This window comes from Hipposideros armiger, unplaced genomic scaffold, assembly GCF_001890085.2.
Source record: "Hipposideros armiger isolate ML-2016 unplaced genomic scaffold, ASM189008v1 scaffold_520, whole genome shotgun sequence".
NCBI classification, from domain to species: domain Eukaryota; kingdom Metazoa; phylum Chordata; class Mammalia; order Chiroptera; family Hipposideridae; genus Hipposideros; species Hipposideros armiger.
The window spans coordinates 344,828-368,524 of NW_017731870.1; the positions used below are offsets into that span (position 1 = coordinate 344,828).

The window sequence follows — 23,697 nt, forward strand, 5'->3', positions numbered from 1 at the left end:
TTCATGGATGGGGTAGAGGCTTGATCACTGCACTGTACACCTGAAGCTGGCGTTGAATAATATTGTATGCCAACTATAATTTTATATATATATATATATATATATATATATATATATATATAGTCACAGGATGTGAAGTATAGTGCGGGGAGTGGAGTCAATGGAATTGTAATAGATATGAATGATATTGGGGGGCAGTGGGGCATAGATTGGGGGAGGGGGATTGTCACTTTGTGAGGGGTAAAAAGTATAACTATTGCACTGTGCTGTACACCTGAAACTAATTAAAAAAAATATTGAAAAAAAATTTTTACAAAAGCACTTGGAGTTGAAACCCTATTTAAATATTCCCATTTAATCTTAAATCGCAAAACTAAAGAAGGGCCCAGTTGAGCAATCTGAGCTTTATTAGCTATACACACTCTAACCTAGTGTATCTCAAAGCGTGGTCAATCGACCACCTGTACATCCAAAACTCTTATTAAAATGCAGGTTTCCAGGCACATTCCACACATATATACCACACATTCTGAGGGCGAGCTGCTTATGCAATGTAAGCACTGAAAACCAGTGCCAGATTCTAAGTGGTGCTGAGAGTGCCCTTCCCCTCCTGCTCCTACAACCATCCATCAACTGATCAGGAAGAACACTACCGTGTCCGGGTCATGAAATTATTTTATTGAACAGAGCGAGGTTTAAATCTCTTACATTCTCCACTTGTATTTGCACTTGGCTTGCTCTCTTTGGATTGTTTTTCCTTTAGAATTGTTCTTTGGTTCTGCTCTTGGCCTCTCTATTGTCCATAATGGACGTGGTAAGATGAACTTGATGTCTCGGTGCTTAGAAACATGCAGACCTTATGCCTCCCAAATAGGGAACAGAGGCAAGGGGACATGATTAAGCCACTCAAGAACCCTCTGGTCTATCCCCAAGGGGTTCCTTGCAGCTTATATGTGGTACCATTAAGCTCCCCGGGGCTCAAGCAGTACTTCTCAAGTGTGATCCACAACAACCTATATCCATATCACTGAGCAGCCAGACAAACATGATGATTCTGAATCTCACGCAAAACCTACTGAATAAATGACACTCTCTGGCAAGTGGGCTTGAGAAGTTGCACTTTTAACAAGCTCCTCTGATGGTTCTTATGCACAGGAAGTTTGAGAAACACTGAGGTCCAGGTTCAACAAAGAGAATACCCTCTCTAGAGCGCCTTCAGGAAATTCACAGGAACCAAGGGAAGCCATTGGCTAACATTTCAGGTTCTCCCAGTTCCCTCTGTCTTCACTCCTGTACTGGCATGAGTTATGCAATTCAGTACAGACTCAGTTAAAATGAACACATATTCTGATTTATTATAAGTGAAATTAGTCAACTCTTCAGACAAAAAAAAAAGTGAGAAACACTTAAACCCCAACTGTCTACTCGCAGAGTCCTTAATACCATAAAAGTCCAGATTAGTTTCAAGCCCAGAAAACTTACAATTATGTTTCCTACTACTTCCATTTAAAATTAATCCTACAACATAACCAGGGCCCACCTCTTGGTGGAGTTCTCGTATCCTTTTATGCTTTCAAACACAGCTCATCAGTTGCCTCTCCAAGTGTGGGTGATATTGCTACCCAACATGTGGTAAAGAAGGCTCTAAAACAGCGTGACAATTTTATGCTTGACTCAGGTAATCATAGCTCTCTTGAGGGAATCTGCTCTTCAGGCTCACCTCTCCTGTTTCTGCCATCCACAATCCCCCTGGAGGAACTTAAGGCTCTTATACACTCGATTACACTCTACTGATTTATAGTGCCAAACAGCCATTCACATAAGGGCTCTCCATAAACATTACTGGATTATGCCAACTCAGGTGATTGATTCTGGACCTCTTAATGTGCCACCAATCTAACGACAAACCTTATGTAGCCGATATGCTTTCAGCTCCTCAAACTAGGCTCCTATCCACACCTGGCACCTATTATCTTTTGAAAACAAGACGGCAGTTAGAAGAACCAACTGCAGGAGAATATAAATTGTAAGTAGGAAAACAAGGGAAATATTACAGATGACTGAAGTTCTCACACACACATTGAGGACAGTCAGCATGAAAATAAAAGGAACTCTAATTGATTTGCATGATAGAAAATTTCCTTTTACCATCATCTAAATCAGGGCTTCTTAAACTTTAAGGTGCCTCGGAATTACCTGGGAAACGTTACTCAAATGCAGGCTCTGATTCAGGTGGCCTGAGACAGGGTCGGAGATTCCGCATTCCCCACAAGCTCCCAGCCATTGCTGAAGCTGCTCGCAGGTCTGCTGCTACTTATAGTGTGCGGGCTGGGGGAGGGGGGGGGGGTGTGGACCACCTGGGAGCTTGTCGGAGCAGACTCTGGAGCCCATCCTAGAACTCAGGAAAGACAGTCTGCCGTTCAACAAGGTCCCAAATGATTAGAATTCATATTAGAGAACAGCTAACATACCATCTTGTACTCAGAATCACCTGGGACCTTTTTAAAACTATAAATGCCTGGGCCTCACCACCAAGATTCTGATTCAGTTGATCGGGGGTATTGGATTGTTCCTAGGTTCCAAATCCAGGTGGTTCTAATGAGCAGCCAGGGATGAGAACCATTGAATTAAAAACACCCCACCAGCTACAGAAACATGGAGCAGCCACTAATGGGCAAGGAATTTCTTTCTGGAATGATGAAAATGTCCTAGAATTGATTATGGTGATGATTGCTTAATTATATGAATATACTAAAAAACATGGGAAGTTTATACTTTAAATGAGTCAATCGTATGGTGTGTGAATTATATGTCAATGAAGCTGTTATACAAAAAACCAGAAACTTCAATAGCTTTCCTGTTTTAAAATAAATAACCTCCACTGAACAACAATGAAGTGAAATTATTTACTATCCTGAAACTTAGGCCCAAGAGTTTGAACTTCTTTTAAAAAAGAGAGAGGAAAAAAAAGCAGATGTTTATGTGACTCATCTAGAAATATTAATATCTGCCCATCTACTCCTTAGGTTCAATTCTGATCAAGGTAAAGCATGCAGGAAACTTTGTATGTCAGGGGTCACCACTACGTTAAAAAAACAAAAAGCATTATCAATTTGGAAAAGTTTACCCTGTACACTCCAAGTTTCCACAGTATTTTCAAATAGTAAATAATTTTTCTTTTGCTTCCCCTATGTACAAATAAACTGAGTTAACAAATAAATTAATGAGTTAATTCATTGTACTGCATTCTTCCAACTTTTCTGTATGTTTGAAGACATTAAAAAAACATGTTAAGAAACAAATATATAAAATGCAAATCTAACCTTGTTAAGAAAAATTGGCTTAAGGGAGAAGATGGCGCAACAAAAAAATATATATATTTGACATATAACTGTGTAAATGTAAGGTGTACAACATTCGTACACATTGTATGAATACATTACACCCTTAAAATAAATAATAATTTCCTAAGTGCTCTGTTGTCATGGGTATTAAGTCATGGCAGGAAAAAGAAAGAGCTATTAAAGGGAAAGTAATCAATAAAGAAATATTGGAAGTGCTGATATGTTAAAAAGACCCCAATTTTTAACACATCTAAAAAAAAATAAAGAAAAAACTTGGCTTAAGAAACTTTCAATAACATATTCACAAAAATAAAATAGATCACAAATAGCACTAAAATTTCAGGAAAGATCATTGTAATATATGAGACGCTGTATACTTATTCTCAAAAGGAAAACAATATAAATATACATAAGTAATAGGCATCACTCGGCATTTTGGACAGACTCTCTCACAGCTTCTGATTGCTGTGGTATCGCAAAACTGCAGGTGTTGTAGGCTCAAGCCATTGAAGGTTCACAAGTATCTGATTTACATTCCCTGTTGAATTGCCACAGCCCACGTAAGCCATTTTTCCCCATGAACCAGTGCCATTGTTAATAGTCCCAGGTTCTCATTATTTTGAAGCAGGCACATTCCGGATGCATCACTGAACAGACAGAGCTCCTAGGACATTCCACATTGGTTGCATGGCATCCTCTGGGGTCCTCTGCTTATTAAGTGGGAGCTCTTAAGAAATGGCTTTCCGGGACCTTCAAGGCAATGGTTAAGGGCACCTGCAAATAAGGATGATGCCCTCCCTTGTCCAAATTCTCCCATAAAATCCAATGCATTTCACTATAATTGCTGCTGTGTGTATTTTCTTTTTAGAATAATTCTACCATGTTACATTCTATAGATGACAAAGAAAAGGCAAATCGATGCTCCTAACTACTGACCTCGCACTGGGTAATAACCATTGGCAAGTCTCCTATTATTTTCACGGTGAGGAAGTTTACCCTCCTGCTCTAAGTACATGTGCTCAATCTCTGCTGAACTAAACAACTATCTCTTAACGGATTAGCATGTCTCAGTTCATACCTTAATTAATAATTCATACAATAAAAAACATGTTTTTTAAACAAAGGAGGCAAGGCTTACCTAATAGTATACATATCCTGAACATCCTTCTCCCCAGCTTGTCCTTCCTTAAGAGCCTGCATTCGTAATAATTTCATAATGGTTTTTATCAAGCCCTGTGTATTCCTGTGAAAAAAATGTAACAATATGTTCAATGTTATAAACATACATACAGTAAATATTCCAATGAGGGGCTTAATCCTCCCATTTTTAAATAACTGAATACTTGCCAACCACACTGAACAGTAGCCACCCACAAGCACCCAGCTCACTCTACAGCACAGCCAAGAAGAGGCCTACAAGCAGACAGCTCCCACCCAGCACATTTAAAGGAGAAGGAGAGCCGAGGAATCAAACCACCAACTTATCAATCACCTCCTTACACACACTCGGGGGGAAAATCAATCAGGAAAAAAAAATATTAGCCCATATAACTGCAGGCAATGACCATGCCAGTTACCCATCCCGAATAATCAAGTCCTTCAATAATAAATATTTGCAGACCATGAATTATTATTCCAGACATATGAATAACCAGACATATGAAATGAATCAGCCATTCAAAAAAGTGGGCCAAGGGACCAATCAGAACAAATAACCCCCATTAAAACAAAGTAAATGGGAGTGGGGAATAGAACTTGAAATTTTTTTTATTCCTCTAAGAGGAATAAGGAATAAGAGGATAATATATCAAAAAGAAGAACAGCCTGCCCTTCTTGTTTTATTTTTTCCTTGTTATTAATTTTTAATTGTGAAATGGTTTGTTTTCCCCAGCTTTAGCTTTACTGAGGTGAAATTCACAAATACAATTGTAATAGATTTAAAATGTACAATGTAATATATGTACTAGACATTGTGAAACGATTGCCATCATCAAGTTAATTAATACATCCATGGCCTCACATGGCTATTTTTTTTTTAACTGCAATAGCCAAGAGAGAACCACAGTAATGCCAGTGAAGTAGGGCTTGTGCCTCGTTCCCGAGCTCTGCCTCTACCCAGTTCTGGGACAGGGAGAAGACAGAGGACGCAGAGGGGAGGACGGCAAAGGAGCCATCACTGGGCCCTCCCCCATGGCAGTGCCCAGTCAATTCACATTCTCCCAATTTATGGTAATATCTTTTTCTAGCTCTTTATTTATTTTATATCTTAATTTAATAATTTTGGAATATACAGTATTTGGATACATAGTTAAATAATTGTGGTATCATTTATTGATTTTTTTGGGGGGGTGAGAATACTTAAATTCTTCTCTCAGCATATTTCAAGTGTATAATACAATATTGTTAACTACAGTCAGCTTGCTGCAGTTAGAGCCTCAGAACTTCCATCTTATAATTGGAAGTTTGTGCCCTCTGGCCAACCTCTTCCCACTTCCTTCACACACAACATCCACCCCTTGGCAACCACCATTCAACTCTCAGTTTTATGAGTTTGACTTTTTTTTTTAATTTAAAATTCCACATGTAAGTGATACCATAAAGTATTTGTCTTTCTCTTTCTGGCTTATTTCACTTAACATAATGCCCTCCAGATTCATCCATGTTGTCACAAATTGCCCTGCCCTTTTTAAATAAGGATCTCCCAGGGAACTAGAAATACTAGAAATTTAAAAAAAAAAAAATTTGTTAAATGAAAAAAGGTAATTATAGTTTAGTCATGGTTGTTAATATTTAGAAGCAGCTATTGTAAGCTAAGTACTCTCCTAAGTGCTTACCATGTATTATGTCATTTACTATCCAGAAAATAGTAGGTTACAAATCACTATTAACTTTATTTTGGAGCTAGGACAAGACTTGGACTTAATCAACTGATATCATTTGGTGTAATTATGTGAGGTGTTATTGAGTGTACTATTTTATGGCATTTAAAGTTTTCCAAATGAAAAAAGATTTGGCACCACTGTCCAATACAGCAGCAAATTGCCACATGTGGCTACTGAGCACTTATAATGTGGCTAATCCAAACTGAGATGTGCTGTAAGTATAAAATACACATTGGATTTCAAAGACAGGACACAAAGAAGAATATAAAATATCATATATAATGTTTTACATTGATTACATATTGAAGTAATATTTTTGATATATGGAGTTACATAAAATACATTGTTAAAATTAATATCACCTGTTTCGTCTTACTTTTTAATGTGGCTACTAGAAAATTTTTGAATTACATATGTGACTCACATTCGTGGCTCCCATTATATTTCTATTTCCCAGCACTGCTGGAGACATTCATATGGTTTAGTTCCTAAGTGGATTCTTTGGTGAGCCTTGAGGTTTCCCCTGCAGTTGAAGCATTTTCCAGAATCTTTATGATAGTACATTTTCTCTTTCATATGGATCTTCTTATCACCATGCAATGTAGACTCGTGAATCTTTTGTGACAGGCATCACACGTGTACAGTTTCTTTCTCTCCTATGTGGATTCTCTGGTGAACACAGAGGTCTCAACACCGCATGAAGCCTTTCCCCTAAGATTCTCTCTCCTGCGTGTGTTCTCTGATGGATATCAAACTGAGATTTAGCTTTTCTCACATACCCTACATTGTTACTGTGTCAATTCCATGGTACTTTATTTTGACCAACAATATGGCCAGTTTATCCCACTGTGACTCAATAAAAATTAAAAAGTAAATTTTAAAAAAAATTGGAATGAACTGCAGTTGTTTTAGGAAGATCTGATTGCATGGCATCTCTTTGAGCCCTCTTTAGGAAGAGGTATTGCCTTGTCTTCTTCCTTTAGGATGGCTCACATTCTCTGACAACCTTCTCTATTGACACTGAGTTTCTAGAATCTTCTTCCTCTAAAGCTTAGGAAAAAGATATCTCAACACCCAAACTTTTAGAATAAATTCCTTTTTTACAATTCTTTACACCATTCACTTTTACAGAATCAAAACCATTCTGCAGCTGAAGATCCTGGACTATAAGATATGGTGTCTTCCAATATGTCCTCCAGCTCTTCACAACTCTCCATACAGAAGTCACAATTGTTCTATCACCAATTTATCAAGAACCAACTCCTTGGTGTTAACATCGGGATTCAGTCACAGAGGGCAGAGCTCACAGAGGATTCTCAGAGCTTCAGAACAATCGAACTCATCAAATATATACATTTCCTGAAGCCAATTCACCAGGCCTCAGACTTGCAGTCTGTCTTTTTTAAAGTTAGTTCCTTGAGATGATACAAACCCCTATGGCTCTGACCTAGGCCTGCGCCTTGATATTGTACGAGACCATGAAATCTCAGTCTGTAGCTGTATTCAGCAGATAAATTCTCATCATCACTGAATGAGTGGGCAATTCTCAGACTGCAGTGTCTGACTGAGACTTATCATAGAGGGCTGACTCTGGTTTGCATGGTAAGAGGGTCACGACATGTTCAGAGGCATCCTTGTCTTCTAACCTTCAATGTTTATGCAACTAAGAAGTCAGCTCCAATGTCTGACTTAAGCAAAAATGAGTCCATTTATACACAGCTGGAGAAAGTTCAGGCCCCACCTACTTACCACATAAGGCCACTCCCTAGGTTTAATGATTAGTTTAAATGGTACTCATTTTAGATGATCAGTGTTAATTGAATTTTTGACTGAATTTCTTCCAAGAAATACGGATTCATTAAATACGGGCATACTTCAGAGATATTGTGGGTCTGGTTCCAGACCACCACAAAAAGCGATTATTGCAATAAAGTGAGTTGTAATCTTTTTGCTGGTGGAGGGTCTTGCCTTCAATTTGTAAAAACACACATTAGTGAAGCACAAAATGAAGTATGCCTGTAATCTGTTTTTTGCACATGAAGCTATATTGGTTTTCCTTCTCTAATGATTTGTCATATGACTAGAGTTTTAGGGAGGCAGATATCAAACCTATAATTTTTAACCAACATGGGTCGCTCACCCATTTATGAAAGCAGTAGAATCCCAGAGAAAAGCATACAATTCATATTTGCATTGAATTCCAGAGATTTTACAGAACCACTGAGGCTGACAAATGAACTCATTTTTTTAACCTTTAAGTTAGGTCTTGCTTGGTTTTATTTGTGGATCCAGATTTTACTGTGTGGGTAACTGTGTCCTTACTGTATTTTAGCAAGTGTAGCATAAATAGAATACGATTTTCAAAATGGCATCAATCAAATCACATACAGATCCATTCAAATAGTAACACATTTGCCTTAAATTCAATTGAATAATTATTTAAATTATTTAAATATTTCAAGTGGGTTGAGAGGGATTGTTTCAGATTTTTATATAAATCCTTGCTTTAATTCTAATTAGCTACAGAGTATTGGGCATTAAAAACACTTAATATTTAACTCCTAAGAGTCTCAATATCCTCATCTGAGCAATATAGAATCATGGTAATAAGCCCAACTCTTGTGTTGTTCTAAAGAATGAAGAAAAGCATGTCAGTAAAGTATCTGATTTTTTTTTTCCAAAAAGTTGTGATAATCTAATATGTGTAACTATACCATAAAGAACATTATGTTTTTTACACTTTACAAATGAGGCTATGCAAACACCAGTGTTAGAGTTGATGAATGATGAAGCCTGGGATGTGCCTAAAGCTACCTATAGACCCACCCGAACTCCTAGTATTTTCCATCTCTCCTCACAAAACTCTCTTTTTATTGTTTTCAAGCCACTGTTACTCTGTACCTGCGATCTGCTCTCACAAAACTAAAAATTTTTATTGAATTCTATATGTTGCCAAAAGAGGTTATAATAGTTTGAAAAGTGCTGAAAATCAAAATAATGAATTAGAAGAAAATATAACCACTGGAGATGCAAAAATCAAAGAAACGGTAGAAGAAAATTTCACTGGACTTAATTCTTCAAATTGAAAGAGTTACCAAGCACTAGACAATATATGTGAAAAAATTAATTTCTGACGTTTCTCAAATCCAAAGATAAAAAGAAAATCCTATGAACCCTTGGATTTTATTAAATAAAATCTACAAAATAAAGACCATTAGGCTGATATCATTTCTAATTTGGCATCAGAACTCTCATCCACAACACTAAATGAAGCAATGTATGTAGAATTATGAGGGAAAGGTTTATATATAACTTAATATATGTAAACCCACCCCTCCAAAAATATGAGAGGAATGTATGAAGACAAAACAAATATTTTCAGCAATAACACTGAAAATTTCTAAAGTCCTCCAGTTAAAAGATAATGCATGATGATTGCACAGTTTTATAAATATCCTAAAAACCAATAAGTTATACACTTTGAAAGGGTGACTTTATAATATGTGAATTATATCTCAATAGAACTTTTTTATTTTTTTAAAGATAAAGCATAAGAAAGAATTGAAGAAATAGAAAGATGTAGACTACAAAGAACTTACCATCAAGTGTGACATTTTTCAAATGTGGCTATACAGATTAAAGCAATTGTTAAGAGAGAATTTGAAGGGGAAATGTAAAAAAGATAATCTGTAACTAAAATTCCAGATATTTTTAGCAAAGATAGTAGGGACGGCTTTCAGGGGAGAGAAGACAAGAAATTAATTAAGAGATAGTCTGAGATGAAATATTTACAACATATATGACAGCAAAAGGATTAATAACCATAGAATAAGAGCAACAAAAAAAGGCAAATCATATAATAGAAACATGAGCAGAGACTATAGATATGCAAATCACAGAAAAATAAAATTCATAATATCCAGTGTTGATGAGTGACTAGGGAAATAAGCACTTTATGTTGAGCGTACATTGGTTAAGCCTTTATGGAGAGCAATTTAGCAGTATCCATAAAAATTTTTAATGCACATACCCTTTAGCCATTAATTTCACTTCTAAGAACCCTTCCTAAAAAAAAAAAAACCTTACATATACCCAAAAGTAGATATTACACTGTATTTTCATCTTTAAAAATGGAAGAAAATAGTACATATTTATTAATATTTAAAATATGATAGATTCATATTATAGAATACTCTGCGGCCATTAACAAGGATGCGAACAGATCTAAAGAAAAACATCCAACACATATTAAGTGGAAAAATCAAGTTTTAGGACAATATATGTATGAATAAAATATTCAATTTTAAAACACTCGGAATGTATGCAGTTATAAATGCTTTTTTATATGTCTAGAAATGGGGCTCCAATTTCACTGGAATTAGCTGGTCCCCAATCCCACATGCCCAGATTTGATTTCAGATCACCCGAGCCTTCTCTAGATTCCAGAGAGAACCAAGACCAAGATCTGCAAGAAGCCTCTGAGACACTCTCCTAGTCCTGAGCCTTTCTAGCACTGCCAATTCCTAGTTTTCACCAGGGCCCAATAAGAAGGTGAATGTTTTAAAAAGAAGAAAAGAAAGAGAAGATAAAAAAAGCAGTTTTATCACTTACTACGCTCACTATCTACAAGTGCCATTGTTCGAGTTTTCAAAGAAGTATGCTCTACTTTTATTTTTTTATTAGTGAAAAGGGAAAAAAATTATAATTGCAAGGCGAGGAAGAACTCTCCGAACACAAATAGAAGATTAAAACTGATCTCCTAGATAGGTAGTATGAGCATAAATTTAAATAAACAATGAAATAACGACCATGTCTTTTATTAAAACCTGTCCAGCCACAGTTTCGCACAGACACAAAAACATGTTAATTTGAGAAAGTAGACTTCCGAGGAATGTTTTTAGGAACTAGATTTAGTCCTTAGACAAATGGGCTACCTCTGTTGGAGTTACACAGGAGAGTTATTTAACAAAGCAAAGACTTTAATCAAGGCAGAAAAGATCTGATTAGATATTATGACTAACATTCATAGTATAACGTGTTTAGAGGGTATCATTACAAAAGAAAAAAAAAAAAAAGCACACCTAGCTGCCTAGTCGATACTCCCACTTCAATGTCTGAATTGTGCTGCTTCAAATTCAGCATGTCCAAAACCAAGTTCTTGCTTTGCCTACACACCTGGTCAACTTGTTAGGCAAGCCAGAAATCAACAAGTCACTGTTGACATACCCTCTTCAGTCATCCTCAGATTTAATCCACCTCAAATGTTTCATCCCCTAAATATCTCAGAAATCCATTTATTTCCTTCCATCTCTAAGGCAAGCAATCATCATCCCTCACCTCAACTACAGAAACAGCCCCCTAAACTTATTTCCCTATAACTACTCTATTTGCCTACCATAAACCCAATATTTTTAATGTTATCTTCTTATTGGGGCAAGAGTGGAATATCTGAAACCACTGGTACCCACCAGATAAACATTTCAATAGATTCCCTCTGTATTCAGGGTAAAGACCCAAACCCTCAAGAGTAACTGTCAAGCCTGCATTGTCTGGCCCGTACCGACGGCCCCAGCCTCATCTGAAACCACTCTCCCCTTGCTCTTGGCATCCTTTTGGGCCTAGCACCTTCCCTCCCACCACAGGGACATGACACGTGCTATTTCTTATAACTGGAAAGGTCCACCCTCTCTTATTTGCCTAGATAAGTTCTATTCATTCCTCAGTATCATCTAAGGATTTACTTCATCAGGAAAGCTTTCCTTGACCTCCATTATGAGGTCAAACTCCCATATTAAAGGGACTTCCAGCACAGTGTACTTGTCTGAATGTTGTTTTATATGTAATTATGCAACTATGATTATGGCAGTCTCTCCCTCTAAACCAAGAGTATCGTGAGTGCAATGACTATGTCTGCTTTCATCACTATCATATCACAACACCTAGAATAGTCATATTATTCAACAAACATGTTTAATTAATAGACGGTAGGTGGAGAGATGAATGGAAGACAGCTAAGGTGCTTGGCTACAGAGCTGACCTCTGAAGATCTGAAGATAATTTCTAGTTCTATAATTACATGATTACGTAATTATAATGATATGTACATTAAAATTATAGTATCTGATATCTTTATTATTAAAATTTGTTAGCTTATTACTAAACAGATATAAATGATACTACTAGTTGTGGTTGTAGGCCTTTGATTTTAGGGATTACACATTTAGCAAATGAGGGGACTGTAAATACTAGGAAGATAAAATTAATATAATACTCTTTAAATTATCATGCAATGTAATAACCCTGTTGGGAGAAGGGAGACAAGTGGGTTTTTTTGTTGGAGTTCTTTTTCTAAATACATCCCAATCCATGTACTTACAACATTAAAACCAACTTAAGACTCCTGATAGAATAAGTAAAGTAAAAGATAAACATCCAGCACGGTAAATAGAGATTTAACTACTGCGGTGATTGCCCACCATGCAGCTAAATTTACCACAATGAAAATGAACTCTTAAGAGGGTCTTAGGAATATTAGATGGCTCCTGTGACTTAAGATCAGAGCAGATGCAAGAAGTCCCCTTGAAAGACGCTATTTTCTTCCATTTCCTTCCCTGTTAATTAATTTGTTGTATATGAAAATCATTAAATAGCATTTGGACTTGAAACTTAAATTTCGATCTATCTGTCTGTCTATCTATCTATCTATCTATCTATCTACCTCCCTCCCTCTCTGTCTGTCTTTCTCGAGCTGCTTCTAAAGAGTGGGACCAAGAAAGACTCAAAAATAGTAAAAAGATAAAGTCTCAAAAACTCATTTAAAAAAGAGAAAAGACTAAAATACATCAACTGTGTTTAAATTCATACAGTTGTTATAATTCATTATAAAATAAAATCTAATTGGTCAAAACTGAAGGATGTTAAATAAAACTGAGTACTTTGAATTTTTCTGTATAAAGAGAAAGAATCAGGTCTATATCTTGCCTTTCCTACACAAACTCTACTACTGGGTAACCAAACAGTAGATATGGGGAAGGTTCTCTTTATAGCAGTATTTCAGGTAATAGTGAAGAAAAAAATGATAGAATTAGAATGTCACCATTTTGAAACCCCTAATGAATTAATGGATCAAGCCACTGAGCATCAACAGCTAACATCACCAAAAAAGAAAATATTATGTGTCTCCTGACGAAAGAACACATTACCACCTCTGAAGAAGTCTTCCCTGGAACCCCTACCACCACCCCCAACAATAAAAATTTAACTTAAATCTCATATTTCTAGAAGCAAACTTTCCATGTACAGGAAATACAGAGAAATAAGTCAAAGCACATAGGGATATAATCAGCAAAATTCACAATGTGGAAACCACTGCAAACAACCAAGTTTCTTCAACAAACTATAAGAAAGAGAAGGACAAAAACAAAGACAGAGTTGGATAGATGTGAGGGGGACATCCTATAGATTAAAAGTGATGTAAAAGACATTACAACTGATTTTTATTTGGATGGTCATTCAAAAAAATTGTAAAAAGAATTTTATGAGGTAATTAGAAATCTGAAGACTGGACATTTAAAAAAATATGTGCACTCACAAACATATATCCAGGCATAATAATAACATTACTGTTATATTTTTTAAAAAGAGGTATATACTTACATATCTACATAAGCAGTTATATATAATACCTGAGATTTGCTCCAAAAGAACATGAGCAGAATGGAAGTGGATGGGATTACAGAGGGTGCAGGACTGGCCATAGGTTAATGGTTGTTGGGCTAAGTAATAGGACCATGAGAATTTATAACACTTTACTTTTGGAATTCTCCATAAAAAGTTTTTAAAATCATAGTAAGTGTTCCTCTTTGTAATACCCATACATTTTCACATTTTTCTTGGTTATTTTTTGTATGTCACACTCCAAGCTATTGCTTCCTTCCTTTACCTCCCTTCCCCTGGCAACCAAGGCAGTGGTGTTTCTATCATTATTACTGGTTGGATAGATAATTTATAGTTTCAAAATATATTCCAGAGGAGAAGGGTGATAATGATAATGATGACAGAAAACATGGTGGCATCTTGCCATCACAGTAAAACAATTATCTTTGACAGCAACTCTCCATCCATTCAATCTCTCCTCCCTCTATTTCTGTCAGAGCAGCACAGATTAATCAGTCACTCAAACTTAAGTACAACCATGTTTGAAAGCTAGAGCTGAGCTGAGAGGCTGAGAGATTTCTATTTCCAAAGGCGTGGCTTTCCCCCCAAGTTCAATCCCAGTGCAGGACTCCTCGGGAATAGTGTCCCAGTCTCCTCTCTATTTTGGGAATGACCATTCCTTCCCCATTCACATAGTTACTGTATAAGGGACCCCAGCACACATATGTTCACACAATAAAGACACAGCCTCTGGAGGGATAAATGCCCCTCCTCCCCAAACAATACATCTTAGTCCTAACTCCTGGTACTTGTGAATGTGACTTTATTTGGAAATAGGGTCTTTGCAGATATAATTAAGTTAAGGATCTTGAGATGAGATCATCCCGGGTGGGCCTTAAATCCCACAATACTATCCTCATAAGAGAAAGAGAAGAGATTTGAGATACAAAGACACACAGAGAAGAAGGTCATCTTAAGACAGAAGCAGAGACTGGAGTTATACAACCACAAGCCAAGGAGCGCCCAGGGTTGCCAGCAGCCACCAGGAGCTTGGAGAGGGACACAGGACAAATTCTCCCAGCCAGAAAAAACAAGTCCTGCTAACATCTTGGTTTTGGACTTCTGGCCTCCAGAATTGTGAAATAATAAAATTCTGTTGTTTTAAGCCACCAAGTTTATGGTCATTAGTTATAGCAGCCCTAGGAAACTAACACACAGCCCCTGGCAGAGCTGACTGGTCCAGGACACATGCTGGGTCCTAGCCTTGGAAATATGTAATTGTGAAAGGAAACTCTGTCTCACTGCCTGTTATACAAAAGAGATGTTAACCCAGGAGCAGGTGGTGGCCTGTGGGCTAAGAAGCAGAGAAAGTCTGCAAGAAAGAAGAAATACACAGCCTGTATCCCATTTGTTTCTGAGGCCCAGGTGCATCCCTGTTCTTGGGTCCTATAGGATACATCACATTCACAAGTACCATTCACAAGTACCTTTATGAAAAACATAAAAATCACCCTTTTATGCCCAAACTAGTTCAAGTGGGGTTTCTGTAAATTGTCACCCAAAGAGTGCTAATACACTTGTGAATCTGCTGCCAAAAGACTTTCAGTAAAGATCAGCTGGAACAAGTCCTTCCTGGGTGGGTTCCAAGAAAAGCTGAATTGACTCAAGAACCCTCTAAGAGAAAGCAAGGGAAACTTCAGGCAGGAGCTACAAGCACAGTGGCAAGAAACGATGCAAAACAGAACCTCAGCTTTCACTAGGCATAAGAGCTAAGACCAGATCTTACCATAAGAGAGACTGTGGGGCAACAATGATGTTGACTATTCCAAGAAAATAAAAATAAAACAGAAAAGAAAACAATTTTTTTGGTCAAGCTACACAAATTATGCTAATTAATACCACCCACATGGTATTTATTTTCACAAGATAAATACAGCATAATTGCAATTGTGCATATGAATAACGTGCATGTATCAGGTTTCTTTTGTTTGGGGTTTACTTGATTACAACATTAAATACTGCTCATGTATTTTGGTCTCCTTTTGAAAAGACTACAAATAATGCTTGCTTCTTTGCTTTCGAAACATTGCAAATGTGAGGGAAGTACCCATACTAATTTTTTTAGGGGGGAGGGGCGGGGGAGATAGCAGGGATGAGAATAACAAGAGCTTGGGTTGAAGAGAATGACACAAACATCCATCCCAAAAGGAGGCCTCCTTGGGTATCATGGGAACAAATGGTCCAACTATGGCAAAGTCCCTTTTTAACTGGAAAGGATAACTGATCAGCCTTAAGCACAGTAAGTCACCAGCAAATAAGACAATGTTAAACACTAGATTAATGATCAAATCATTATCTAGATTCACTATAAAGTTATATGAAAAAAGGGAGAGAGAGAAAGAGAGGGAGGAAAAAAAAACAGTTCTGAGGAACCATGCTTGAATAAATTACAAAAAATGTTTCTTTATCCAAAAAAAAACCTAAGAGATGAAATGCTATTGAGTTTTGCTTGGGAAAGTTCTGTACGCTCATTTGTCATCTAAGTACCAGAAAACAGCCTGATTTCTTCTGAAGCATTTTTCCATTATAAAAGGAACACGTGTTCAGTAGTCACTTGCCTTAAATTACCTAGAAACAGCATAAACGCATGACTCTCACAATGGAAGATTTTGTGACAAACAAAGCCTTCAACTAACTTGAAAAAGAAATAGGCCAGAATGTCCTCGATGAGAAAAATGGCTGGAATTACTTTTCTGGTTATGAGCTGCAAATTAAGAGAGATTCTGGGATTTTAGAGAAAGAAAAAGGATTGGAAAAAAGAAAAGGAGAACATCTGGAAACAAGATAAATGACTTAAAGGAATATTTAAAAGAAAAGGTGGAGAAACAGCCATGGTCTCATAATTCTGCCACTCTCCGATAAGAGTTAAATGAGCAATGATACCAATGTGGATTTAAACTTTGAAACCATCTCAAATTCATGAAAAATACTCTGACACCCCAGCAGCAGATGAAAACATGCTAACCAAGACTGTCTTCCTTAAACCTGGGAAGAAACCGCATAAAGGCGTCCTTCCTTGGGTCTTCTTCTCCTGCCCAATAAAGAGAAAGAAGCTAAATAGCACAGAAAAGCCTTAAAAATACAAGATATGAATACAGTGTCTCCTCAATTGCTAGCCATTTCCTACATAATAACAAAGCACTTGTGTTAACCAGGGTCATGAAATACAAGAGAAAATCCTAAGAGACAAGAATTGTCTCATTAAATTACCCTAAATCTTAATTCTAAATAGTTCTTAGAATCATTTTTTAACCAAATTGGACCTTCATCAATCCATGATGTAAGACTCACTTAGATCCAACAACTTCAGGACCCACTATGGGCACTGTTAATACCCTATGCAAAATTTCATTAAAAAGTAAACTTTAGGAACCTCAAAAATAGTTTAATCTCTCATACCTTAATATACTTTATTTTCCCCCAGCTATGTACATTGCAAGTCTCTTCCCTGTTTGAAAGCACAGAAGGCACACAATCAAGTGCTAGCCTAGTTTTCCTAGAGCATAATCATTCTACTAAACACATTTTTTTAAAAAGGGTGGGGAGGTAGGGGAAGGAGTTGAATTGAAATTACAGGCTGTCAGGACATCTCAAGATTGAAAACTGAATACCTGGTTCCACCAGAGAGTACAGTTTTTATTCACAGTCCCGTTACTAAGCAACTGTAACAATGGCTGCATGAGCTTTCTAGAAACTGGCGCAGTTAAGGGAGAAGTCTAAGGAAAGAAAAAAGGGAACTCCTTGCTTTGGGAATCTTTATCTCAGGATAAACGCAACATAAAAACAAGCAAAACCAAAGACAGTCTAAACTTAAAACAAGCAGTTTCCTCAAGAACCAGAAAAGTATATGCAACTATGTATCATTTGCTTTAATGTCAGTTTTGTTTAATTTCAAAATTCACATTTAACTGGTGATAATGATTTCCTTACTGTGTTGCCTTTGTGGTCCCTTTTTTTCCTTCACCCTCCCTAGGGAATGTTGTTGTTGTTTTTTTGGGGTTTTTTTTTTTCCAAATTTCCTTGCTGATTAAAAGAACATTTTCGACCTCTTAAACCCATTTCTTTGTTTACAGATGCTATAAAAACTAGTTTACAATTGTTTCATGTTGCCTCAGCTTTGAACCAAGAACACTCTTGGACATCAAGCTATTCCTTTGAAGGGAACAGTGTCTCAAACAGAGCCAGACACTTTCGCAGCCACTCCCCGAAGTCCAGACAACCAGAGCTTTGCAAATGTCAAGTCTTTCTCAGAGTTAGACTATACAGTGTGGGTTAGGTTTGGGGTGGGGGTGGGGTAAGGGGGCCTTCCATACATGTTCCAACAGAATTTTATAGACTAGACATGCAAAGGGCTAAGGAGCAGGTTACAAAGTAGGAGAGATGACCTCACCGACTTTTCCTTCCATCTTTCCTTACAGCTTTCAACATTTATAGCAATGCTGAGAAAGCTTCAGAAGCAGGTACATTCTCTATATATTCTATTCTACAGAAGGCTGCTTCTCACTATTGTTCTCTCTCTCTCTCTCTCTCCCTCTCTCTCTCTCTCTCTCTCTCCCTCTCTCTCTACCTCTGTCATTCTTTATCTCCTTCTCAGTTCCCAAAAGATGCTAGGCTGGTAGGTAGGCAAAATGAAAAGGTAAACATTTAGAATTATTTTTTTATTATTATTTTATTCAATTTATTGGGCTGACATTGGTTAGTAAAATTATATAGGTTTCAATTGTGCAATTCTATAATACATCATTTACATATTACATTGTGTGTTCACCACCCAGAGTCAGTTCTCCTTCCATCACCGTATACTTGACCCCTTTGCACTCTTCTGCAATACCCGCTCCCTGCTTACCCTCTGGTAACCACTAAACTATGTCCGCGTCTATGATTTTTTGTTTGTTTGTCTTGTTCAGTTTTATATGTCACATATGAGTAAAGTCATGTGGCTTCTCACTTTTTATGTCTGACATATTTCGCTTAGCATGATAATTTCAAGATCCATCCATGTTGTCAAAAATGGTAGTATGTCATCTTTTCTTATGGTCGAGTAATATTCCATTGTATATATGATTATTTTCTATATCAAAACTGAGCAATCATTGTGTGGCTCTGTTCCCAAGGTGACTCTGTATTCAGATAAACCTCTATTTTAAGAAGCCACTTCTAGAGACAAGCAGACATTTAAATACTTGAAACTGAAGATCCAAAATGTCACTCAGCCAAGTAAGTGACAAAGTCATTCCTGCCTTTAGATCCCAAAGATAAAGATGATTTTCTGTCTCAGAAGATTCCCTGAACAACATTTGGAGGAGGAGGCTGTTTGGGTCTGCTGTTTTTAATGAAATTTAGTTTCATTTCTTAAATTTAATTCCTATTTTGCTTTTTTTAAAAGATATAAGCAATGTAAAGTATAGTCTTTGTAATCACTACAAACCACATAGCTCTGCTACTTGAAGTGAACCAAATGAAGAAAATTCTTCACATATAATTATTACCTCTACTGGCAACGATAAAGTAAACTTAGCACTTACATAACACATTTCATGATCAAATTGATTCAAAAGTTAAATTGGTTAGCTTCAGGGTCTACTCTGTCAGCATTTTCCTGTGGCTAACAATCTAGAAAACGTGAACATTCTCAGATAGCTTTTTTTTTTCTTTTTTTCTCTCCTGGATCCTTCAATTGTTAAAATTCCTATATTTGCAAAAAATTTGCATACTATAAAATTCAAGGCTTTCTTCTATATCTCAGCCATATTTCCAAAGACCTTTGAAAACTAATGGCCACCTATCTGTGTAATATTGCATTACTCATTGAAGCACAGCCTGTAATTGCAAATAATTGAAAACATTAGGGAATTGGTAAATTAGGGCACATTCATGCAATGGAATATTATGTAGCTGGAAAAAAATTAGAAAGCACTTTACATATGTCAAGTAATGATCTCTAAAATATAAGTTTTCACTTAAAAATGCAAAATAAAGAATATTATGCATAGTAGGCGAATTCTGTTTTTTTAAAGGAAAAATATATACACATAAATTTACATGTACATACAACATCTTTAAAAGGTAAGAGTTCTACCTCAAGGAGACAAACTGAGATACAGAGGTGAGACAAAGACTTTGCCTCATATACCCTTTTGAATTTTTTACCATGTGAATGTTTTATCTATTCAAAAAACACACTTTTAAATTTTAAAAAGTCTAAGGTTACTGACAACTTATAATATATACGGATGGTATGCTGATTTACCATCAGCAAAGCTTATGCTTTTCAGTTTACAATAGCGATGATGGACTCATGCTGATATGTGAAGACTATCCCACACCAGCATAATTTTCTAACATGATCTTCTGGAATTTAAGGTATAAATCTAACCTGCTCTAATTATCCTTTACATAAACAGAGACATTACCATGGCCCCCTTAGCTGCTGATACTCTTATTTGAAATATAAATAGTACAACTACACAATGAAAGTAGATTTTATGTTTGTGGACTTGCAGGCATTCAAAAACTATTTGGGGAAAACAAATATGATTACCTGTATTTGAAAAAAAAAAAAGGGGTAAGGCAAAATCTAGGTGGCTTGCTTATTAAGTCAACCAATAAGTTACAAAAAGGAAGACAAATAAAACTTAACTTTTTAAAAGCCTCCTCAAAAACTACTTTTTTTATGGGTAAATAATGGAATACTTCTAAAAGTATTTGTGGTGTGTGTGTGTGTGTGTGTGTGTGTGTGTGTGTGTGTGTGTGTGTACATTCACATGTGGGCATTCACACAAAGAAAAAGGAAGACAGAAAATGAATAAGTTTTCAGCCATGATAAAATCCTTATTCAAAAATATTTGGTCATCCTCTAACTGTCGAAGAGTGTACTAGATACAAAACTACAAGTTAAAAAAAATACTGTGAGGGCCGGCCGAGTGGCGCGTTGGTTAAGAGTTGGCTTGGGACGCCAGCTCTGAGCAGCAGGGCCGGGGTTCGGATCCCACATGAGGGCCAGTGACGCTGTGCCCTCTACAGCTAAGATGGTGAACAACAGCTCGACCTGAAGCTGGACTGCCGTTGAGTGGCCAGCCACGGCGTAGGCTGAAGCCCCTACTGCAGTGGGCTGCCATAAGTTACCATGTGTGGCCAGCAACCAGAGTGAGCAGCCGGCAGCCGGTATGAGCTGCCAAGAGCCACCATGAGCAGCCGTCCAGAGGCCGGCGACCAATCTGCCTCAGCTGGGAAGAGCACAATGATCATACCAACATGGGCCAGTGAAGCAACGTCCTCCACAACTAGACTGAACAACAAAAGAACAGCAACATATCGGTTCCCCTTCTCCCGATTCCCCAGCGCTGTTCCCCTCCCTCAATTCCCCAATAAAATCTTTAAAAAAAACTAAATACTGTGAAAGAGCAAGTAGCCTAGCTGAGAAGAGGGATGTGTCTAGGCAGGAGAGGTGACATCTGAGCTGAGCCTTGAAGGATGAAGCAGATGACATCAGAAAGAAAAGGGGAAGGAACAGTCCATGCAGAGGCAGAGCACATACAAAGACTCAGGAATCGGGAGCAGTTGTGTATAGTTAAGAGAGAAGGGCTCATGGCACAAAATGCAAGTTGAATGGAAGGCTGGAGCTAGTTTTGGAAGGGCGTGTATATCATGCTAAAGATTTTGGACTTGTAACTATAGAGAGCAGAGTATAAAGAAAAATCAAGGTTCCAAAAAGACACAAAGAGATGATCTAAGGGAACAAAATAAGGTTTGTGAAGAAAGGTTAAAAGGCCAGAGGTTATTCAACCTAATACACTTTAAGCATATTCAATAGACTGAAAGTTAGAGCTGTACTCGATGGAGCACAGAAAAAAAGGTTACGTATTCAGCTCTGAGGATGCTACAATAAAGGTGAGTAAGAAACACTGGGAGAACCAGTAACTCCACCAAGAAGAATCTGGGAGCTCAGTAAGAGTTGGGAGAAAGGGGCAGAAGCCCAAATGATTTCAAGAAGGCAAAACTGACAGTGTAGAGATCAAGACCATTTCTTGAAGGAAAGAGTGGCATCTCTTTTTCAGGGAATATCTTATAAGAGAGGCTCACTTCCACAAGATGGCTCAAATACAGTCCTGTCTGACCACCTCAGGATGGTGTATGCTCCTTTTATCCCTTATGATTCCATTATCCTCAGTCTGGGAATGGAAGAAATATGGTAAAACCCAACAAATTAAAAGCACTGCACGTTATTTACTTGGAATAATCATGGGAAGACATGTCTAAATCACAAAATACTTTTAACGAGGTTAGTGCTATTATTTTCTAGTACATGTACCAGTGCCAAAGGCTAAGCAAGTGTTATCAATAGTGTATAAACTCTACCACTGTGGAAGCAGTATTGCTTATAGGCAACCTTCTTTCTTAAAATAAGTCAGGAATTTGCATTGCAATTGTGAATTCTAAACAACTTAGCTAATGTCTTCATTAAAAAAAAAAAAAAAAAAAGCAATGACAAATTTAAGCAGGGCACCAAAACTTAAGTACAGCAAATGACCACAAGTTTCCAAACTGTAGAGTTTAAATTAGTTTGTTCTCACCACATAGGAAATATCAACCACATGACATTTTAAGGGAAAGAAAAACAAATGGCACGTAGGGTGGGTGTGGACACTTTGTGGCAGATTGGTGAATTTTTTTCTAAAAATTTAAATTGTTAACCAATCAAACGTGAAGGAAAGAGTACCTGGAGGATGGAATCAGGTTGAGTATCCCGTTGAGAACATAGCTGAACTCTGCATGATCCTGAGCCACAAGTGCCACCAGACCTTCGCAGCAGGCTGTTCGAACCACCACATTATCACTGCAGCACTTCTCCCACAGCAAGTTCAAAGCAGGAGTCTGAAATCAAACCAGGGGTGAGAGGACATTTCAGATGAGTAGCCAATGCATACACACTCCAAGCTATGCATCAAAGGGTAACTGGTTCACAAGGAGCTAGCTTTCCTCTCCAAAGATGATGCCGTTGTCACAGCATTTTGTAAAATACATGCAAGTCGGTTTTCCAATAGAGGCAATAGATGGGTTCAGATATAGCAACTCACACTCATCTGGTGTCTTTGATGCAGAATAAGACTGGCGGCAAACAGGAGTGACCTGAGTTCGAGCAATACAACAGAACTAATGGGATGAAAACTCAGACTTGGCTCTAGCACAGGGCTCTAACCAAGCCATTTCACCAGACACCCACAATACCAGCAGCTCAGTTAGTCTAAGCTGAACTCCAAATCATACCTGTGCTCCAAGCCCTAAATGGCAATAACATTTTCAGAAAACGTTCCTGCTTTCCTACAATCAACCTCTATCACCTACATGTACCCCGCCACCCCCACAATGTCCCTGACCACATTTATTGAAGTGGGCCAGCGGGAAGAGAGAAGTAGGACAGGTTAAGCAAGCTGCTGGCTCCATGGCTACAAACAAGTTTTTCTAAACTGTTATGCCCAAGAAAGAAACGGTGATCTTCCCGCCACACACACACACCATGAATCTGTCACCTTTCAGAGAAAAGCACCAGAAGGGTACGCAGGTAAATATAAGTTCTTTATTTTGAAAAATCCTATAAAAACAGAAGTTCTAACTTTCATAATTATTTCAGGAATCCATGATGCCCCAACCCACCCCCTCTCAAAAAAAAAAAAAAGTTTACTATTAAGGATAAACCTATATTTGAATATACTGTGGGTTAAATCCATTTGAATTTACACATGGTTTGGGGGTTT

General features: G+C 37.4%; 1 protein-coding gene across 1 annotated transcript in view; it reads right to left on the reverse strand.

Moving 5' to 3' along the window:
* The window catches only part of FOCAD (focadhesin), a 302,193-nt gene that overhangs the window by 244,083 nt on the left and 34,413 nt on the right, over positions 1–23,697 (reverse strand). Inside the window, exons 4-5 of the mRNA XM_019668206.1 lie at positions 22,662–22,816; positions 4,483–4,587 (exon numbers count right to left, since the gene is read on the reverse strand). Of these exons, the coding sequence (XP_019523751.1) occupies positions 4,483–4,587; positions 22,662–22,816 (260 nt within the window). The remainder of the gene's footprint in view (positions 1–4,482; positions 4,588–22,661; positions 22,817–23,697) is intronic.